Here is a 19,827-nt window from a genome sequence, read left to right as displayed (position 1 = left end):
CGTTTCTTTATATTTATGGTAGAGAATGATTGTCTATTAGCTAAGCGCTAGGTAAATTCCCACGTACTGGCTGGCGCGTGAGAGAGCACACAATATCTATTCTATTCTATTCTATTCTATTCTATTCTATTCTATTCTATTCTATTCTATTCTATTCTATGCACACTCAGGTGGACATAGTTGACTTTGAGCAAACACATCCCTGCCCACACTCCAAAAGAATAACTACCTAACATTACTTTCACAAACCTCCGTGGCTGGATCTTTGTGGGTCCTTTGCACGGTCAGCGAGGCAACCACTGGGGTGGACACAAGGAACAAAAGGTTGCCATCGCTCAGCGTCTCCTGCTTAATTGCTGCCGTTTGTCGGCGTGTCATTTCCTATTATTTGTGATCCAATTGCATGGCAACTCGTCAGCTGATGTGTTGGGCGATGTTCAATAAGGCAGAACATACCAAACCATCTATCACCGGCGCCAAAGTGAAGCTTTAGATATTTATGCAAGCACGCATGTGTGTGTGTGCACGCACTTTCAAGCACCCAACCCACGTTTTCTGAAACTTATAAAAACGAACAGCAGGTGGCAAGTAACTGTAGCTTCATAAATTTCTACACCTATAGTTTGCTTTCGCTCTCCCGAGCACATCGCCCACCATTACCCTCGTGACTAAGGCCAGCTGGATATTCCTGGCCCGTTGGTCAATACTTCAAAGCTGACAGCGCCTTACGAAGGTGAATGTTGTTCCAGGCGAACAAATCTGGATTTTGTATGACCACCCCGCGATAGCAGAAAATCGATCCTTGGGCAGACAAGTCACAACCACTTGCCTGGCAACACCATTCTTACATCTGGCAATAGTATGGCCATGTGGCTGACCCAGATGTCGCCTTGCCTACAGTAGAAAAACATTTTAATGCCTTCAGCACCACGGTCTTTTCGGATATACCACAATATGTTATGGGAATTTCAAAACTTATTTTTATTTTTATTTTATTTTGACTTTTGTTTTATTTTGATTTTGTTTTATTTTGATTTTGCTTTATTTTCACTTTAACTTAAGGGATTTTTATTTTCGATTTTTAGAGTGTTTCCTGTGTGGCTAATGGGTACCATCCCCCTCCCCGGTTTCCCTCATACGAGGCTCTCCACTAATGACATCTTTGAAAGCAATCTTGAACTGCGTTTGTTGAAGTCTTGTAAATGCCTCCATGCTCAAACCTGACACATTATTAAATAAGACTGGAAAAAATAACCAGGGTTATATATGTCAAGAACACGAAGCGGTGATAAGTTAACCACACACACACAAAGTTTACTATTAAATTTTTCTGCTCGTTTTACCAAACTGTACCTTCAGGACAGCCTTCAGTACCTATGTATTGCACCTATAGACCATTCCTTTGAGTGCGGGTCCCGTTGGCCATGTCGCATCTCTCTCTACTTTCAGGAGGTGAGGAGTGAGGCATTTTTGGAGGAAGTGGTCAGAACTATTACAGTCATTGCATGAAGCTGTCATTATTATAGTTATCACAAGCACCTCACACTGTTAAAGCCACATACACTTCTCACTATTACAGTTTCCGGTGCTCACAGAGAGAGAGAACCATAACATCTGTTACCTGATTGCTGGTAGTTAAGCCAGTATGTCGGGCTATATAGCAATTCAATAGAATTTTTTTTTTTTTTTGAATAGACGGGGAATTAATTCAGGTAGGGACGTGAAATTCGCTGATATGCCAGCCGAACCAGTTCGAAGCACTGGCCGCACGATCAACAAGTTCCAAAAACTTCGCTCTGCTCACAAACCGCACGTGCGCGCCGCAGGAGACAACCGCGCGAGAGATCGAGAGCGAGTAAGCTCCCCTACTCTTCACCCACTTACACCCACACCCACCCCCTCTCTGCCCTCGCAGCTCTCACGTGGAGAGGTTGACAGCCCCCAGTTCTGCAGACGATCACAACTGACCACTCAGCGGTGAGTGTCGCCTCGCAGGTGACCAAACTGAAGTATTTCGCCAGGTAAATGGCCGGGACCTCTCCACACAAGGTGCCCCATCCTGCTGGATAATATTGTGAGGAGAAAATACAAACCCCAGGCTTCGATGTGTGATCAGAATTAACTTTGGGCTTTTTTCCCTCCTCGTCATATGCACAGCAATCGAGAAGGTAACACCGCTTCTTGTTGTATCAGTTGTTCATAGTCTATGAACTTAATGTTCATTTATTCATTCACAGTTTATCGAAATATTTTGCTCAGTATATCATCCCCGTCTGGTGTATACAAACTGTCAAAAATTCGCCAGAAATTGTATTTTTATAGTTGTAGCTGAGTAAAAATGTTTTGTGTGCATATATGTGTTTGTGTGTGTGTGTCGGAAAGGTAACTCTCAATGTCTTGTCTACATTAGATGACTTTCCACCCGACTAACCCTGACATTGTTTAGATAATTCACTCGACGTCCTCGTCGTTTGTACTCCAGTGCTCCCCCGTGTGATTAATGTCAGAACCTTAATGTGAGTGTACAGGACAGTAAAAGTTTCACCCGCTATAATAAAACTCATACATCGTCTCCACCACCACCACACTCCCACCTATTCTCACCTTCACCCTCCCTTTTCTTTTCCACTCTCTTCTACACTCATTCTTTCACTCACTCAATGCATTCCCTCACTTTCGAACTAACTGAACCCAGTCGCTCGTTGTCATTGATTCGGGTAGCAAGCAGGCTTCACAAGTTTTGCCCTCGGGTATCTTGGTATCTACACCGGGTGTTTACCCAAAGAAAAAGTCTGTGGGTTCGAGCGCGGCTATTAAGACAAATCTCCCGTCAGCCTGGAGTGAAGCATGGAGAAAGTATTGAGGCTTCGTCGATATCTCGAGGGTCGCTGGGTTTGCCTTGGATTAAAGCTGCCACGAGTTGGACTACCCGCCACACTTTACGACCGCCCTTGATCTTGCCGCGTCTTCACGCCTGTGACACATTTCCATAATGAGAGAAACATTTTTCTTGACTTTATTGTCAGGTGGCTTAGTGGCACTCTCCTCCAGGCTAGTGGCTTCGCCATTTGTAGTTGGAGTTGTATGCACCTTGCTGCTGTTCGTATATTGAGGTTTATGCTTCTTAGAATAGCTTTCATGGGTATGGTGGTCCGGAAGATCGAGGTTGTGGGGTGGAGTCAGGGTGTAGTGGGGTAGGAGCTGGTGGTGTAACTGAGGATTCTCTTTGAATGTGGATTTGTCGTCGAGAGAGTACGAGCGTGTTATCTCGAGGAACAAAAAGAAAGAAATAAGACATGAAAATAATTCATTGATTGTAGAGTATACTGCAAACTGTTGGGAATAAAAGTATGGCGTTCCTCGTGTTGAAAAAAAAAAACTCATGGTGGCAGTTCATCAGGCTACCCATGTTTCTGCTAGCATTTTTGTTGCCCCTTGACCTTACTCCTATCTCTGGCAGTTCAATACTTGTAAATTTTGTATTTTTTAAGCGGGCCTTGTGTCTGTTGTTTTTATGAATACGCTCTAAGAAAATAAAGAAATTTTTGTAAGCCCTCCTCCTTTCTTAAGTGTCACTGATAAGATTGAAGTATTGTCGTTTGTATGAAGAGCACTGCCATTGCTGTACGATGTAAACACCAAAGAAACACCAGGCATGGGGTGCACCAACCATAGCAGCACCAACTGTATGGGACACAAGCCAAAGCAGGAACGTAGAGCACAAACACATTGTAAACCTACAGACCTACAGACCTACAGGCCCCATGCATTGCTGAACACCACCACAAGAAATCCCTGCGGTCTCGGACGAAAAAAAAAAAGGACCGACTGTCACTGCGTTAATCAGTAAATATAAACGCCATTTTGACGGTTGGGTGCAGAGACCTTTCTTCGACCCTTGAGCATTCAGAACCCGGCTTATCAAGTTGAACCCACTTTTACTAGGACGGATTTAAAAAAAAAAAAAGGTTGGGGGGAGATGATTATAGGGGAGCAGGGTGGCCAAGAGTGTGCTGATTCGTTACCAAGTTCCCTAATCTTAACCACTTAAAGGGCTAGAAGAATACTTTTTTTCAAATGATTGGGTAAAGCTATGTTCAAGTTATTATTTCCCAAATCTGGGTGAATACTTTTTTTTTTTTTGGTGTCTGTTATTGAGATACACGAATACAAACATAACTATGTAATGTCAAGTTTAATAGCATCGATGTTGAGATTGTACACGAATAAATTCACGCTGTTAAGGCTTCGGCCAATGATGGCGACCTGTATATCTACATGTGAGACCTCTTTCTGTGAATGGTGATGTTTCTTAGGGCGTCTCTCGGGAACAGAGAGGCTTTTCATCCAGATTTGGGGGGTTAGTATTTCGTACTATCTCATCCTGTTCTTAGTACTTAGTACTATCTCGTACTGAGCTTTACCCAGTCGTTAGAATAATATTGCTTCCCACGAGACCTGTAAGTCTTGTATATCAGTTCTGATGACGCACTATACAGACCACAAGTCCTTTGTCCCCTGATCCACTGGGTGCGTGTGAGCGGACAACCTTACAACCAAGCTCGCACCGCAGAAGGACTAAAAAAATTAACGAATTATTAATTAATGGAACAAAAGAAAATATGCAAGTATAAGAAGTTTGCACAGAGACAAGATTTTCCAAGTAAAGCTCTCAAATTACTGTACAGTAGTGAGTAGTAGGCAGCGTCTTTAATGCAAATCCGAGGACAAGAAAACGTATACTACAAGCCGGACAACTCCTGCTGCTTCAGTTATCTCCCTTGCTTAATCGAAAGAACATTTGTGAGCACTCATAATGCTTGCCTTTATTTAACTCTTTCCAACATTTATTAAACACCTGGGATACGTGCGCAGGTTACCTTTGACCCCTCTTCAAAGTGTTGAGGGTTGAAGTGTCAGAACGTGGAAACCCAGGATCGAGTTTCATGAAATCTATAAAAACGTCTGTGAAATTGTGAGTGAAGTGTGCTACCGTACTCTACCGGTGCTGTAATGTCACCTCCACCCGACAACAGTCCTCAGTGCCAGGACTGGCTCTTTGACATGCTGGCGGCATTGACACCTTTCGCTTGCCGCGCTTCATTGACGTACGACACGTCATTGTGACGTCTTTGTCTACCTGTCGTCTGCTAACTCGAGCGCAATAAACGCTGGCCGTGCGGTCCTCGGCGATCTGTCGACAAAATATTCCGCTGTCACGGCGAGATAAGGTGGTAAGCAAAGACAGTTTGTGGTGCGCGAATAAGCGGGTGGACCCTCGCAACATCCACAGACAAGTGATTTAATATCAACTTCTCAAAAATCTCATTTCCAAGAGTAGCTGTTCCTTGGCAGGTAGGGTGGAATATTTACATTCTTCCCTGACGCTGAAGGTGCGAAGAGAGATACAGGTATTCCAAAAGTTCGACAAATCCTTTTCTACCGATCTCCGTCCTTTGACAGGTGAGTTTGCAAGTCTACATTATGGCATACTACAATGTATGGTAGTGCATATGTCTGGATAGTTTACTGCTAGTATCAGAGATAAGTTGTAATATATTCAGGAAACTATCAATGGGAACCTTCGATCACTCACACCGATCATTTTTTATTCCAGATTTTCATTATAACCTTCGTTTGGCACATGCTGAGAACATTTCAGTGAGTGGTTCACCGTTTTCACTAGAGACGGAGATTTGCTTTCAGCCCTTCCCCTGTCCCTCATCTTTCTCTCTGTCCTCAAATTTGCTGAAATTTTAGACAGGTGTAAATAAAGCTTTTGAAAGGTTCACACCCCGCACCTCACGTGTTTTGAGAGCGTGTCAACACGTCCGTTGGCTCATTTTACTTTGTTTGATCACTTCAGGTGCTTCTTAGACATTTCTCCCCGCGTACTGCCTTAATGCTAGGTTTCAAATTACTTCTCCTGCTTTCTGAAAATAGGAAATGTAAAACGAGAGCATTGAATAGACCCCGTATTTAAGAAACTTGGAAAAGACGGTGTTTATGCTAGTCTTTGATGAAAAGATCGTATGCTAACAGAGTTATTTTAAGATATTTCTAATTGATATTTTTTCGAACAGAAATTGATCACTATGGGGGTAGGTAGTTATGTATGCATGGTTGCCATCCACATCCACACACTCACGCACGCACGCGCACGCATTCACACATATATAAATGAGCATGGAACCCCATTATTCTCCAACCCCGCTTCTCCCCATAATTTGGGACAGAACGGGTTACCTCCAGAATTAACTTCTGTTAGGGATGATATACTATATGTCGCCACCAACGCCTCTCGCTTGTGTTGAAGGGATGGGGGCAAAGATAACTAAATAGCACTGAGTGTACATTCACCTGCAAGAGGTAAGATGTCCAGGTGTGCACAAAACGCCGTTCGCCGGTGTCACGATAGTCTCGTGTCGGAATCCTCATCTCAAAACACTCCTCATCTTGCTTATATCGAGATAGCCATTCCATCATTACAGACCAAGGGGTAAAGCTTCATCTGTTGTGTCCTTAAAATTACAGAGACTTGTTGCTTGGTTTTTGTTTTGTTTTGTGTGTGTTTTTTTGTTCTTTGTTGTTTTTTTTTTTTTTTTTACTTTCCTATGTTTACCTCATAACACTTTCATTTCATGACTACGACCCCAGGTTTTTCGTCACAACCATTGTTGGCTGTTGTTCTATTCATCTCATAACCCTCGACATCTGTCTTCATATCGCTCTTGCCAGGAGTGACAGCTTTTTTGTGTAGTTCACTAACAACCCAGTCTTCAGGGTTTCTAAGACTTAATAAAATATCAATTTTTGTAATTTTGTCGTGAGGAGGATTAGTTCCGCATGACTGACATTTCCTCTCACGTTCATCGCCTGACTGGCCGTGTCCTTGTCCCACGTGGGCACAACGGTTAGCGCCTGTCACATACAGTAAGGATTGGTTGCCCTGGGTTCACATCTCATCTTGCCAGCTGTTCTTTTTTCTGCATGTAGCATCTGCTTACAGGGCTGTCTGGCTGCTTTGCCGTAATGTAACCTAAGTTTCTGGTTTGGAGTAAAACTCCAATGCCCTCCTCCCTTTCCTTGTCCCACAGGAAGTTAGATGCATGCTAAAACAATTTTTAAAATTTGAAAAAAATTGTCATCGCAAAGATAATTTCTTTTATGCTTCCCAGCAGTACCTAATTTTAATTTCTTTTTCAACTGCTCTTTTCCTTCATCTTTGATCTCTATTTATCTACGTATCTATAGAATTCTTCCAATTTGTAATGAGAGGTGGGAGGGCTGCAGATTTGGTCTAACACCACAGTAGGAGTGGTAGGCGGGGTTATAGGACAAAAACACAATAGCGTTTGTGTTGTGCAAGTCACGTGTTCGTCGTTCCTGTCCACTGGTGGTGTTATCATATCAGCTTGCTTTGGGCGGATAATGCAAAGTCATCTGCTCTTCTCTAAGACGGGAAGTACATAGAAGCTGTCGTAATTACAAGAAAGTGGATTTTTGCGTGGAGTGTTACCGCCTGAAGGATTTATTTTGGATAAAAGTGGGACGAAACCATTTATCTTCCTATTATGGAACATTCTGGAGGTACTTTTATTTTTTGTTTCTTCGTGACTGTTGGCATGCGTTGTGCGTATGATGTGTGGGGTGTTGAGAAGATATTGAAGGAAAATCAGGTGTTTGAACAAAGGTACAGGGTACGATCCAGTTAGGCTGTGTGAGTGGAGCTTCTCAGACTGAACACAATTAACTGCCGTTGAAAAGGTTCATGGGGATATTTTAGGTGGTTCTTTGGTGTGTATCCTTTAAAATCAGGCCCGGGCCTTGTAAAGTCGCTCGAATAAATTTCTCTATCCATTTGGTGCGGCATATGGGATTGCTGTACCTACCCCTTTCCTCCCCATCCCTCAGATCTTCGCTGATGTCTAATTTATAAAAATATAAATAAAGCAGACAATTTTCCAAACAAAGCTCTTGTTTTATTTAGATTTTTAGATAAAGTTTGATGGATAAAACTGGACTAAAAGTTTATCAATAGCTTACCTAGAAAAAGATTATTAAAATAAATGATTCCCTCTTCTGTACACAGTACAAACGTTGAACCGCTTCGACGGTCGATGAGTGTACTGTTCACTGTCAATAAACTTCTAAGGTATGGTGAGATTCGGTGAGCTTCCATTCACAAGCACATTTCACATGACATTCGACAGCTTGAAAAAAAAAAACGAGATTTTTAATACAGATCAGTACATAGACTGCAGAAGGGTTTTAAGCCCAGCAGCCAGTTCTCAACACCTATCTGCTGTGTGGGCAGACAAGAAAAAGAAGTTATCCAGTTACGGGCCCCTGTGAGTTTTGAACCGACGACAATTCTTTTTGCTAAAGTCGCACAGCACTAGCCACTAAGGAGTCGTAGTCATGCCGCGAAGCCTTAAGGACAAGAGTCTTGTTTGAAGTTTTAAAGGGTTGTTCAGACCCTCAAAATTACTTCCCCTTCCTACCCACCTCCCACCCACCCGTTGTATTTATTGTCGGACTTGTCATATTATATCTTGTTTTAAAAAGAAACCCAATCTGAGTTCTGAAGATTAAAAAAATTAGAGACTAATATATTATCTGCCTATTCTTGCGAACGTTCTTGAACGTGTTGTCGTGCAGCAGCTCGTACATCAGGAGGAGCCTAATGATCTTCTCAAGAACCCAGCCTGTCGTGAGTAGTGCAGCACTGAGACAGTTTTAGTTCGAGTGGTGAATGATCTCTTGAGTGTGTCTGGCCGAGGTGACATCTCACTATTTTCTCTTTTGAATTTGTCTGCAGCGTTTGATACCATCGACGATTATGGGAATGAGTTTTCATCGACTTTTGAATTTCGGAACCTACGGTGGCTTTTGAACATGTTATATCTACACATTCTCACCTTCGGTACGGCGTTCCTTGGGGGTTAAACCAGGACCAGTTATATTCGCGATGTACTTTCAGCCTCTAGGTTCTCTCATTCAGTCACATGGTCTATTTTTTTTAAATCATCTCTCAGTTGTGCGATTTCGCTAACCTGTCAGATGGCGATGACCTTGTTGAGGTCATTTGATGCTGAATAAAAATAAAAAAAATTGGTGGGAAGCACAAACTACAACAGGTGAATGGGTCTTGTTGCTTCATTATGAGAGCTGGTTGTGACAGAAAAGAACTAGTTGTGCTCAGCAGCGTTCCATAAACCCTGTGATGTCGTCGACCCATCGTGCAACAAAAGAAGTTGGGATGATGATGGGTGTGAATGACTGTGTGTGTGAAAGGTGGGGGAATGGGCGATGGTGGGGTAGAGACTGGTTAAGACGGTTTTCCCGTCAAGGTCTTTGTCCTTGGAACATCGCGCTAATGAGGCCGCTGACATCCTTAGACCTTCTTGACCTAGATCGTTCCCGAAAGAAATGACAGTTATTCGTGTCGCGGTTGACAGTGTCGCCACCAAGAGACTACAAGCTTCAGACGCTGATTATAAAAGAAAATGAATAGGGAAACAGTCTTTAACAGAAAAATACGTTCTTTGAGACATTTTGTGTACACTTTGTCATGACACTTTATTTCTTACTTTTATTTCTAATTTGTACTTTTGTGATTAGAGCACATTCCCATGTTCAAATTGCCGACTGGGACAAATAAAGTTGGTCATTGTCATGACCGCATCCATCAAAGAGAGCTCAACCATGCGAAGTCTTTATGTAAGACCTTCGTTCGACATAACTCACTGCCTGTGGGTTTTCTATCCCAACCTTCCTCAGACCAAACCTGTCCTTTCCATTTCCAAACATCTTCAACATACTTCATCATGTCGACATTCGCAAGGCAGAGATATACTGCAGGAAAGAAAGACATGCATTGATTTTCTCGATTCTTTGCATAAGCGATCATATTTCCTTGCAGTTACTGGCAAGGCGCGTGGCGGCGGAGTGTGTTTCTATGTCAACAACAGGTACTGTACAACGGTTATTCTTCGTGAAAAGATGTGTACTTGTGACCTTGAACTTCTCACAATTTCGCTTCGCCCATTTTACCTCCCGAGAGAATTCCCCCAGCTGTTTTTCACGCTTGTGTATATATTTGCTGGGATCACCGCGCATTGAGCGCATCTTTGTGATGCGGATACTGGCGCGCTATAAAACTACATCATCATCATCATCATCATCATCCTGCGGTGTCTTTTGTTCATACACAAGCTTGTACCAAGGTAGGGAAGAGCAGTGGTAAAGAGTTCAAAGACTGGTTCTCTGCTTTGTCGGATGCAGTGATTACTAGCTGTACTCACCCTGTCAGTCAGACCAACGGAAACAGATCGGCCCATTTTAGTGATCGTTCCCTAAGTGCCAGAACATTCTATATTCCCACCAATAAAAACTTCCCGTGAAAACACTAAAGGCTTTGGGAAATGAGGTGATTATGGAGGCAGGAAGGTAGGGCGAGGAGGTCCCCCTTTAACTCTTCTTTAAAAGATTGCCTGACTGAATATTTCAGAAAGTTTTATATCCACCTCGCTTTCACTGATTTCACCAACCCCATGGCTGGGTTACATTAGCACATTTTTAATATCTTTTACATACATAATGAAATGAAACATACAAGCTTAAAAGAAAGAATTACGCCAGACAGAGCTTTATGAGTCCAAGGGGAATAATTAACTCTAATACCACCCAGCCAGGGTCACAAAAGAGACCCAGGTCTCCTTCTGTGCGACCGACCGTTGCTGTGTCCGCAAAAAAGGATTTTCTATGTCTGAAAAACAATAGCTGCTTCTTAGACTGGAAAATTCAGTCTCGCATCACTGGTGCAACTGCACAACCAAGAATTTTTTTTCATCAACATTTGTTTAAAATTCTGTATGGCAGCGCTAGAATCCACTTTAAACCAAACATTGCTATGGTGAACAGTAATTTCCAGAAACAAATGTCAAAACGAGCTGCGCATGTCCCTGCCATTGACACACTGTTTGATGCCAGAGGTGGAGCTCAAGGAATTGTCTCAGTTATCCTTCCGCTGAATTTAGTTCAGGTTTTGGTATCTTTGAGTTTTCACTGACTGCTGTCAAGACGCGCACGTAGTCAACCACAACAACGTCACATTACGTACATGCGAGACACGTGATCCGGCAGCTGCAGTGACGCAATTTGAATTATGACGATTTGTATGACGAACGAGCTATAATTAGGCCGCCAGGGTGATGCATAATTATGACGTCAATTTGTTGGTGTATTACGTATGAGATATAATTAGGCAGCCATTGTGATGCCTAATTATGACGTCGATTTTTAAGTGAGACAAGGAGTAAAATCACAGCCTCGAGTAATTTTAGAGCAGTATAGTCCAGTATAGTGCAGCAGACTCCTCATACGACAGCTTCTACCACCCTAACGCTAACCCCCAACCCGACCTTAATGCTGCTTATTCGATCTGACATGAGTATGACATGAAAAATTCAAGCTGTCACATATCATGCCCCATGTCCTCGGCAGGTTACTTCACCTATGCACGGGACAGCAGGCTGAGGGGGTCATCGATGCCCATACGCAGGCTTGAGGAGGAGGGGGACAGGCGGGCAGGCACCCCGCCGCGACTTGTGGCCCCCCGACCGTCGCGCGCTGGGTCTCCCGCCCTCGACAACTTTAGTCGACGTGTGATACACCACCAGAGCCCTCGACAACGACATGCCGACGCCAGCACGGCTGAAATGATACGCTTCGTGAGGGACTACCAGCTGGACAGACAACCCACCTTGCTGAGGCTGCAGAAGAGGGCGCCTTTACCTGGCATCGGACAGGTGGTCCAAATTTTTTTCACATCCCACTTTCATTTTCTAATTCCTTTCTCTCTCTTGTCACTTGTCACAAACATTATACGTCTACATTTAAATATAGCACTTCAGCATTATATTAAATATTTAATTCTTCTTTTTAAAAAGAGCAATATGACTCCCTATATATAGTCCTGAAGTCTTAATTGATAGTGTGTTATTAACTTTCTATGTTCCTCTCTTATTTTTAGATGACGAGTTCCTTACAAGAACAGCAGGACTGTTACCGAAGTGATGTCAACGACAACGTCGACTACGACCACAGTGAGCAGTTGCTGGACGATGAGGTTGCTGCCATCGCATACGGAGCCGGTGATCCGCTGCGCCATGCGGGATACCTAGACAACGCCGACAACGGGATGATGGCGAGAAATAACGGGAAACGACGCAGCAACCGATTTACCTCCAAACCTTCCGCGGACCTCAACGCCTCGTACCGAATTCCTGTTCGGCCATTGGACAACCACAGTCACGTGGACGTTCGCAAGCGTGCTAAGCGACAGGATCTGGGCAGATCACTCATGCAGCTTCCGCCTATTGTGAGAGACGATTTACCAGAGCGTCCTAGTGCTCCATCCCCTTCCCGGACTCCCCCCTTGACTGAAGAAGAAGATGATAACCTCCCGGTGGACTTCATCGATACCGTTTAATGCTTGTGGCTGATACGATTACCAGGGGTTTATTTTAACAATCCAGTTACCTCCCCTGTATGCATATTTCTCGGAATAGAGATACAGTTGGAAGAGGGCATTCAACTCTGTACGTCGTACCTCACTTCTTTTATTTACATCATAAAGCGATTTGTTCTCAAACAACAGACGATAGTTAGATCAACCTAAACAAAAATAATTATCACGTATAAGAGATAAATTTGTACATTAGGAGTAAACGTCTGTTGCTTAAAAAAAAAATTAAACTTGGAGATGCAGAGTGCAAATTAAAACCAAAAAAAAGAACTCCTCAGAGCACCCTATGCATTTCAAACTGATAAAACTTTATGCTGTTAAGAGCCCAAAAGAGTTTTACTTGATAAAGTTATGAAAAAAATAATGTTAATAAGGGCATAATCAGTTGAGCTGACAAATTCTTTTAAAGAAGGCAAACTATAGTTAAATGGTAGTGCATGGTTTGAAAGGTATTGTAATCGACGAGGTGATCCCGATAAGTTAACATGTGGTTAGTTATAGGAGCAGACAGGCACATTCCTATGATAGGACATGATTTCATTGACTGCAAACATCATTTTGTGACTTCACCTTCAGAAACTGACGGTCTGCACCAACTCATCTCAAAAATCTCATTCTTGACCCTTGTATCACTGCATTTTTCACACTTCAGAAAGCACATTTAAGTATATTTTATTTAAATGTGTACCAAATAGCAAAATGTGGATTATCAGTGTTTGTGTACACACACAAAAAAAACCATATGATTATGTATCATTATTAAACCTCTGAATATTTCATTCATTTGCGTGTGGACCTGCATGTAATATATTACACAAAAACCTCATAAAGATTCTCCGTATGGCGACTATCTCCTGTCTAACCCAACAATTTTTCATGGACATGACTAGGTATAATTTTTATAAACATCATCTCTATTACAACTCACCCTAATGCGACTTACGACTGACAGTTTGTATTCTATTACGAGTCTTTTGCTGAAGTTGCAAGTTAAAAAATATTAAGTACTTTTTAACAGACTACTTATGGCCAACTGTTTGTCACATTATGTTTCTCCTTTCTGTAGAAATATTGTAAAAATAAATTGAGTACATTTTTGAGAGTGCTTGTTCATTGGGTCAGAGGTCAATTCATATTTAGTCATTGTAGATAAGTCAAATAGACCCCACTATGACCATCTCCCACATACGTATACGTCGTCTGAACACCGGAAGTCGAATCGGTCACTGATGGCACGAGTACCTTTCGGAGTCAACTATTGCCAACAGAACTATGCGTTGTGAGATTAGTTTTCTAAATGTTTCTAAGCCATGTTTTGTACGAAGTTGGCTGATGTTGACTTTTGGTGATGGGCCGATGTGGTCTGACATGAGACAATATAGTCATGGTGGGGTCGATTTGACTCGAGAGCTGAGAGAAATGCAAGATAGGTGGTGGCGGGGGAAAGCTGAGGAAATTCAGCACTTCGCCAACACGCACAATGCATGTAAGCTCTTCATTGCCCTGAAGCAAGTCTATGGTCCAGCAAGATCAGGCTGCTCCCCGCTCTTGGCGTTTTATGGATCCAAACTGATCAATTACCAGGAAGAACTCAAGAAACGCTGGGATGAACAATTCTCGTTGCTCAAACAATTGATTGAACAGCCCTCTAGCAGATCCCCCTACAGTCTGTCCTGGTACGTCCCTTACTCTAAATGAAATAGAGAAGGTTATTAACTCTGAGAGGGTATGAGGGAAAGATGGCCTCCCAAATGAATTAGTAGGCCTTAATATCCGGAATACACCATTAAATACCGTCTGGGCAGCTCGCTATTTCACCTCAGGTGCCTGAGAGCAAAGTCAAAGTACCTCCACAAACTCCTACGGGAAGACTCTTTTACTGAATGTCTGTGAAAACTGTCATTCGCAATATTTTTTTTTTTTTGCAATGTGAGTAGTCAAAGAATGTGTGCTAACAAAATAACACTATGGTCAGATCAGCATCAACATTCAGTTGTTTTAAATACCGATTTACCACTAAGCACTGTTAAAGAACTTCAGTTCAATGTAATATGTCTTCAGCATTGATGGTGTGCCTCCAAACAGCAGTTTTACCCATAACCAAAGAGATGGGTATTTATTTGACATGAGTTTATTAACATATAGTGTGCAACAATAGCACAAAAAGAACCTGCATGATTAAATATGGCATTCATGACTCTCCTCGGATGTCAACATGCAAAAAAGGCGAGCGTCTGACAAGAAATACAGTTATTTTATAATTAAGACTTCTCCCGCCCACCTGACCTAAGTCTCAATTTTTTTTAAAATAAAATTACAGAGAAACTTTCACACTCCATGGAGAAAACTAAAGGTGTGATGGGAAAAAAAAGAGGTGAAAGACCAGTATAGACAGTAGAAAAGATAAAACAGCAGGTTAAAAAGGAAAGAGTTGGAAAAGAATATAGACAAAAGTGCTGGTAAAAGAGAAAAAGTACAAGAGAAAAGGACAGGCCAGCTTGGTCACCTGGCCAGAGAGAGGCTGAATGCTCACTTCCCACTCAAGAGAAGCCAAGCCCACAAGGGTTTAAAAGTTTACAACAAATGAACTTTGGCAAATACTTTGATGTGGCAGCCACCATTCTGCATGTTGCATGGATATTTTTTGAGAAATTGCTTTTGTTGAAATAACCACTTCAAGAACTACAGAACTACACTACAGTGCTTGCTTCATCTGCACTTACAAAAGTGTCTTTATTCCAGAAGCAATTCACAGTCACACCTGGTACTTAGCAGTGCACATGATTACTCCTTCTGGTCGAATTCCTCTAATGGAAAAAGCATCTGTGTAACATGCCTGTCGGCAATGCAGAAGAAACAAGCTAAAATACACACTTCTCTGGAGACTAAACAGGTCTTTCACAATGTTTTTGCTATGTTTGCAGTGTTTTACATGGCATAAAACTAACACCACGCCCTCTTATTTTAATGGGGTTTTTTTCAAATGAAGCAAAAAATGAAACAAAATTATTTTTATGACCATCCTCTACAAAGAACTACAACTTACTGTATTTTTCTACAGCTGAACAACAAAATGACTATCCCAACAAAAGTCACGAATTTTTTTTTTAGTTAAAAACATTCATTCATACAAAATAGATGCAGACTGTTTATCTTGTGCTTTTTTAAAAATCAAGCACACATGCAAACACCAGCCCACCCCAACATCTATACATGCAGCATGGAAGCATACATACAAGAGCCTAGTGTAACTGATCATGACCAATCTCTGCATATTAATAATTATCAGACCACACATTCTCTTCATACACATTAACTACAACCTTACACATCAATGCACACATGTCTACACATATTTTTCCATATTGTTATTTTAATGATTTATCAAATCTGCTCAATGGACTAAGTAAAACTGCAAAGTGCTATTTCATTGCAGGAACAATCTGTAAAGGACATTACTGAGATGTCCTCTTAGTCTTAAGGAAACTGCACAACTGAGATGACTGAAGGTGTTTATGAACAGACCACTGTTTTGCAGAAACTGCTTTAGTTCAGCAAACGCCCTACACTATCATTTCTAATTCCCGTGCATATTCTATTGTCCGCTCTGCTAGCATCTTGGCAGGAATAACTTCATCTGTAGTCTTAGGCTCCATTTGAAAATAAAAGAATCCATCACTCCCACTGGTCCAGCCTCGCTGCAAAGTAGAATAAGATGTAGATATAAGAAAATAATGAACGCATCTGTTTTCAACCAGGTCTAAGAAACAGCCATAAATGATGCATGGCTCTATTCATACAGCCACATTTCTTACATCTACTGAATAACTAGCCATAGTATAGTATATTATAATATCATTAGCCAGGAATACTCTGAGCGAGTGAGCAAGCCAAATTATCTGTAAAATTATCTTTAAGGTTGGCCGTTGCTTGTGACATTAGTAATTGGAAACAAATGAAGAAGGGTGCTAGAATGTAGAGTCAATACAAGCACTCAACAAAAGTTCTTACATATGCCAAGTTGCGCCTGACTCTAACTGCTGTATGGACAATGGCATAGAGTTTTCATATGCCTGCTTTTCATTCCATCAGCAATTTCATCTGATGTAAAAGCCACGTCCACAACTTCTTATAAAAAAAATGTCCTTAAGTGTACTGCTCACTATCTTACTGTAAAAGTGGAAAAATATAAAAAACTTTTGCACTGTATCAAATCCAATTAAAGACTACCAACCTTTTGAGCATATTCTGTCATGGGTTTCTGTGTATCGAAGAATAACATCCTGGCTGCTTCACTCATAGCAATCTTTGGGTATGCTTTTTCAATGCACCCTGCAATCTCATCCCTATTAGAGACAAAACCCATACACAGAGAATGCTAAATTGCATATATTATAAGGAAAAAGAAATACATTCAAGTGATACATATAAACATGAATTAAGCGAAAATCCTTATTACTTACAAAATAAAGTGCTCACCTACAAGCATATTTTTTCTCTCACAAACTTCTGTCCTACATTTTATGTTTTGCCACAGCTACTCTGTTAACAATCGTAACATTAAGCAAAGCTCTAGAACATTCATAAATCAACTTGCCCATTGGCATTAATGATTAAATTTGCGCCTTTAAAATACATTAGCATGATTTCACCGTGTGTTGTTGCTTCTCTACCTGATTGTGTTTAGAAGAATATCGATGAAAAAGTTGTAGTTGTCAGCAGGGACATTGCCGCGTGCCAAGAAAACCTATCAATAAAGGAGTTATTAGAAAAAAGCAGTTAATATATGATCATATGGTCATACAATTATGTAGGAGTAACTAATACATATTACTGACTCTAGTCATTGTTTGTTGTGGGATTGTATACAGTGACAAAGAAGCAGGTTGATACATACAGAACAATTTATGCTCTAAATGAAACTGTTATTTTCCTCTTCTTGCCATAATTTTGCAGAAAGAATAAGCAGTCCTATAATTCTAGTAACCATTTATTCTTTTCTCAGCATACTGCAGCATAAACAATACTGAAGCTCCTGACCTTGTTGTAGCTACCCTCCATAAGGTATTGCTCCATAGACACGGGATGCTTGATGTAAACATTTGTTTGTAGCTCCTTAGCAGGCAGCAATTCTAGCTCCTGGAAACAACCAAATAAATACAACAATGCACATATGAAATTTGTGACTAAAGATATCAATCTGCTGTCAAGCCGACTGAATAGCAATTAATAAAAACAAATTTTAACACATCAAATAGACAACTTCAGAAAACAAGCAAGAAAAAAAAAAGGAAAACTGCAATAGTAAATTTATCATTAAAAACCAACATGCAGTGTAACTGAGCACATCACCAGTTACAGCCTCAATGTCAAGCTTCTTTTAGAAAAATAAAATTAGTGGCTACTTTCTTTTTCAAACTGATGTTATATAAAAGTTAAACTATAGCCCAATAAAGCTTTTGTCTTAGCTGCAAGCTACAAACAACACATGCTGATATTTTTTTCTTTTAGAAAGAAAATAGATTTCAAGAGACGATTCTACAGAGAATTAATTCTGCTTCTTAACAAAAAGCTCAGCAACATGATGCAAACAAATGTGAACCCTAATGAAATTGGTGATTCAGAAGGAAATGACTGAATTAATAATCAACACTGCTCTCTTACAGTGTGGAACTCGGCCAAGCGATTCTGCGAGAGAAGGCACAGTAGGTTCAATCCCAGAAGCTGATATTTGAATGTAGACTCTGGTAAGTTGTCCCTGTAATGCAAAACATTTGACATGAAAATGATAAGTTACAGATGTTATGTTAATAATTAGCTTTGGTCTTATGAATAAAATCATTGTTATGCAAGAACAGACAAGCACATATGTACAAAGTGCATGCAAATAGGCAAAAATCACTTAAAGAATAAGAAGCATCATCCTAAAGAAAGCTTAACACAGAGTTTCATTTGCTTAAACTATATAAATCAAAATGATAAATCACACAAACTCAACATCCACAGTATCTATCCACCTGCAATTTTGATGCCAGATTAAATGTCAAATATGATTTAATGAAATTAGATTGGGAAAGAGGCACAGTACTTGTAATCCATATAGTAACATTTGAGCTGAGCCATATAGCGCTCAAATGATGGTATGTCTCGCATGGCAATAGCCCATTGTGCTCCAATTTCAAGAATATCTCCTGAAAAACAGTGCAATATCAGCAATTTAAGCTCCTGCAGACTAGCAGTCTTGTATTTAAAACAAAATATGTTTTTCCAACTTTTCTTTCTAGCACCTGTTTGCATTAAAATGCTAACTCAGAGTACAATGAGTACAGAGCATATGAAAAATATACCAATTTTATCAACATCATCGTACTTTAGTAGCTGCAACTATCAAATGATTACTTAATAACTAACTCTGATTGATGGTTTTATATGTGCAGATTATGGTGCATACACAAATAATTATGTGGTATATAATATGATATATAAGGAATAGCTTAATAAGCAAATGCTTCCAATATTTTCATCTTAGAAAATAAGAAAGATCAAATCCTGTTAATATTAATGTTGTAGCTAAGAGTTTTGCACACAGATGCACTTAAAACTGAATGTAAAACTCATCCTAGAAAAAGGTAAGAAAAACTCACTTGCTATCAGAAGCTCTTGTTTTGATGGGTTGCTCTCATCAGTAGGTAGAAATGTGACTCCAGTAAGGGCAAGCTTGAAAACATAAGTAGTTTTTAAAGACCTTATTAATTTATTACCTAAGCATTATTTTAACTCTATATTACATAAATAAATGAGTTATGCCAAGTTGTTTTTCTAGCTCTTCTTGAATCTACTGCAAGTCAGATCCTACTAGTCCGTTACATTAGTTACATCTGCATACCACTTGAACACGAAATATTCTATAAAAAAAAATATACCTAAAGTGATCTTGAGTAATTTGAAGAGCTACATATTTGATAAGTATGCTTCACTGATTCGAAGTACACATTACTGCCAGTGCTACACGTTTGTGACAAAGCGGTTTTGAATCATTTCATTAGCTAACAGTAAGACAACGTAAGAATTTCAATGAAAAATCATCGAAATACAAAATATAACAATTCAAAAGTCAAAGTACCTTTAGTTTTAACAAAATATCGCCACAACGTTCAAGATTGGGAGGTTTTTTGTCCCATTCACGTTTTAGACTCTGATACATGAGCACGATTTCTTTTAAGGAAGCAGCCATTTCGCGTTTCTACAGACCGAGCAAGCGACTGTCGGAAGTTTTGATTAGACAAAAATAGTTT

The 19,827-nt window shown here is 40.5% G+C and overlaps 2 protein-coding genes across 3 annotated transcripts; one reads left to right on the top strand and one right to left on the bottom strand.

The window, feature by feature from the left end:
• The first annotated feature begins 134 nt into the window (after positions 1 to 134).
• Positions 135 to 14,853, top strand: LOC112570603. 2 transcript variants are annotated; one of them, XM_025249130.1, is made up of 3 exons: positions 135 to 2,168; positions 11,509 to 11,813; positions 12,038 to 14,853. In XM_025249130.1, the coding sequence occupies exons 1-3, from the start codon at positions 2,150 to 2,152 to the stop codon at positions 12,494 to 12,496; spliced, it is 783 nt and encodes a 260-aa protein (XP_025104915.1). In that variant the 5' UTR covers positions 135 to 2,149; the 3' UTR covers positions 12,497 to 14,853. The 2 variants fall into 2 exon arrangements, with proteins under 2 accessions (XP_025104915.1, XP_025104916.1); XM_025249131.1 differs by lacking the exon at positions 135 to 2,168 and adding an exon at positions 4,787 to 5,463.
• Positions 14,854 to 15,235: 382 nt separating this feature from the next.
• LOC112570602 (26S proteasome non-ATPase regulatory subunit 8-like) lies at positions 15,236 to 19,810 on the bottom strand. The gene is made up of 8 exons (XM_025249129.1): positions 19,656 to 19,810; positions 19,177 to 19,249; positions 18,621 to 18,723; positions 18,197 to 18,290; positions 17,573 to 17,671; positions 17,206 to 17,279; positions 16,767 to 16,878; positions 15,236 to 16,230 (listed from the first exon to the last, which is right to left on the bottom strand). Exons 1-8 carry the CDS (start codon positions 19,764 to 19,766, stop codon positions 16,096 to 16,098), a joined length of 801 nt encoding a protein of 266 aa, XP_025104914.1. The 5' UTR covers positions 19,767 to 19,810; the 3' UTR covers positions 15,236 to 16,095.
• Between the last annotated feature and the right edge of the window lie 17 nt (positions 19,811 to 19,827).

The sequence above is a fragment of the Pomacea canaliculata genome, linkage group LG8 (assembly GCF_003073045.1).
Source record: "Pomacea canaliculata isolate SZHN2017 linkage group LG8, ASM307304v1, whole genome shotgun sequence".
NCBI classification, from domain to species: domain Eukaryota; kingdom Metazoa; phylum Mollusca; class Gastropoda; order Architaenioglossa; family Ampullariidae; genus Pomacea; species Pomacea canaliculata.
This window is presented reverse-complemented; position numbering and strand designations above follow the sequence as displayed.

Bases quoted from the DNA above. Each gene is read 5' to 3' on its own strand.
- LOC112570603 (XM_025249130.1), top strand. The intron at 11,814-12,037 runs GTGGTCCAAATT...TCTTATTTTTAG, and splicing joins CTTTACCTGGCATCGGACAG to ATGACGAGTTCCTTACAAGA.
- LOC112570602 (XM_025249129.1), bottom strand. From the start codon at position 19,766: ATGGCTGCTTCCTTAAAAGAAATCGTGCTCATGTATCAGAGTCTAAAA. The intron at 18,724-19,176 runs GTGAGTTTTTCT...ACTGTTTTTCAG, and splicing joins ACAAGAGCTTCTGATAGCAA to GAGATATTCTTGAAATTGGA. The intron at 16,231-16,766 runs GTTGGTAGTCTT...TCTACTTTGCAG, and splicing joins TGACAGAATATGCTCAAAAG to CGAGGCTGGACCAGTGGGAG.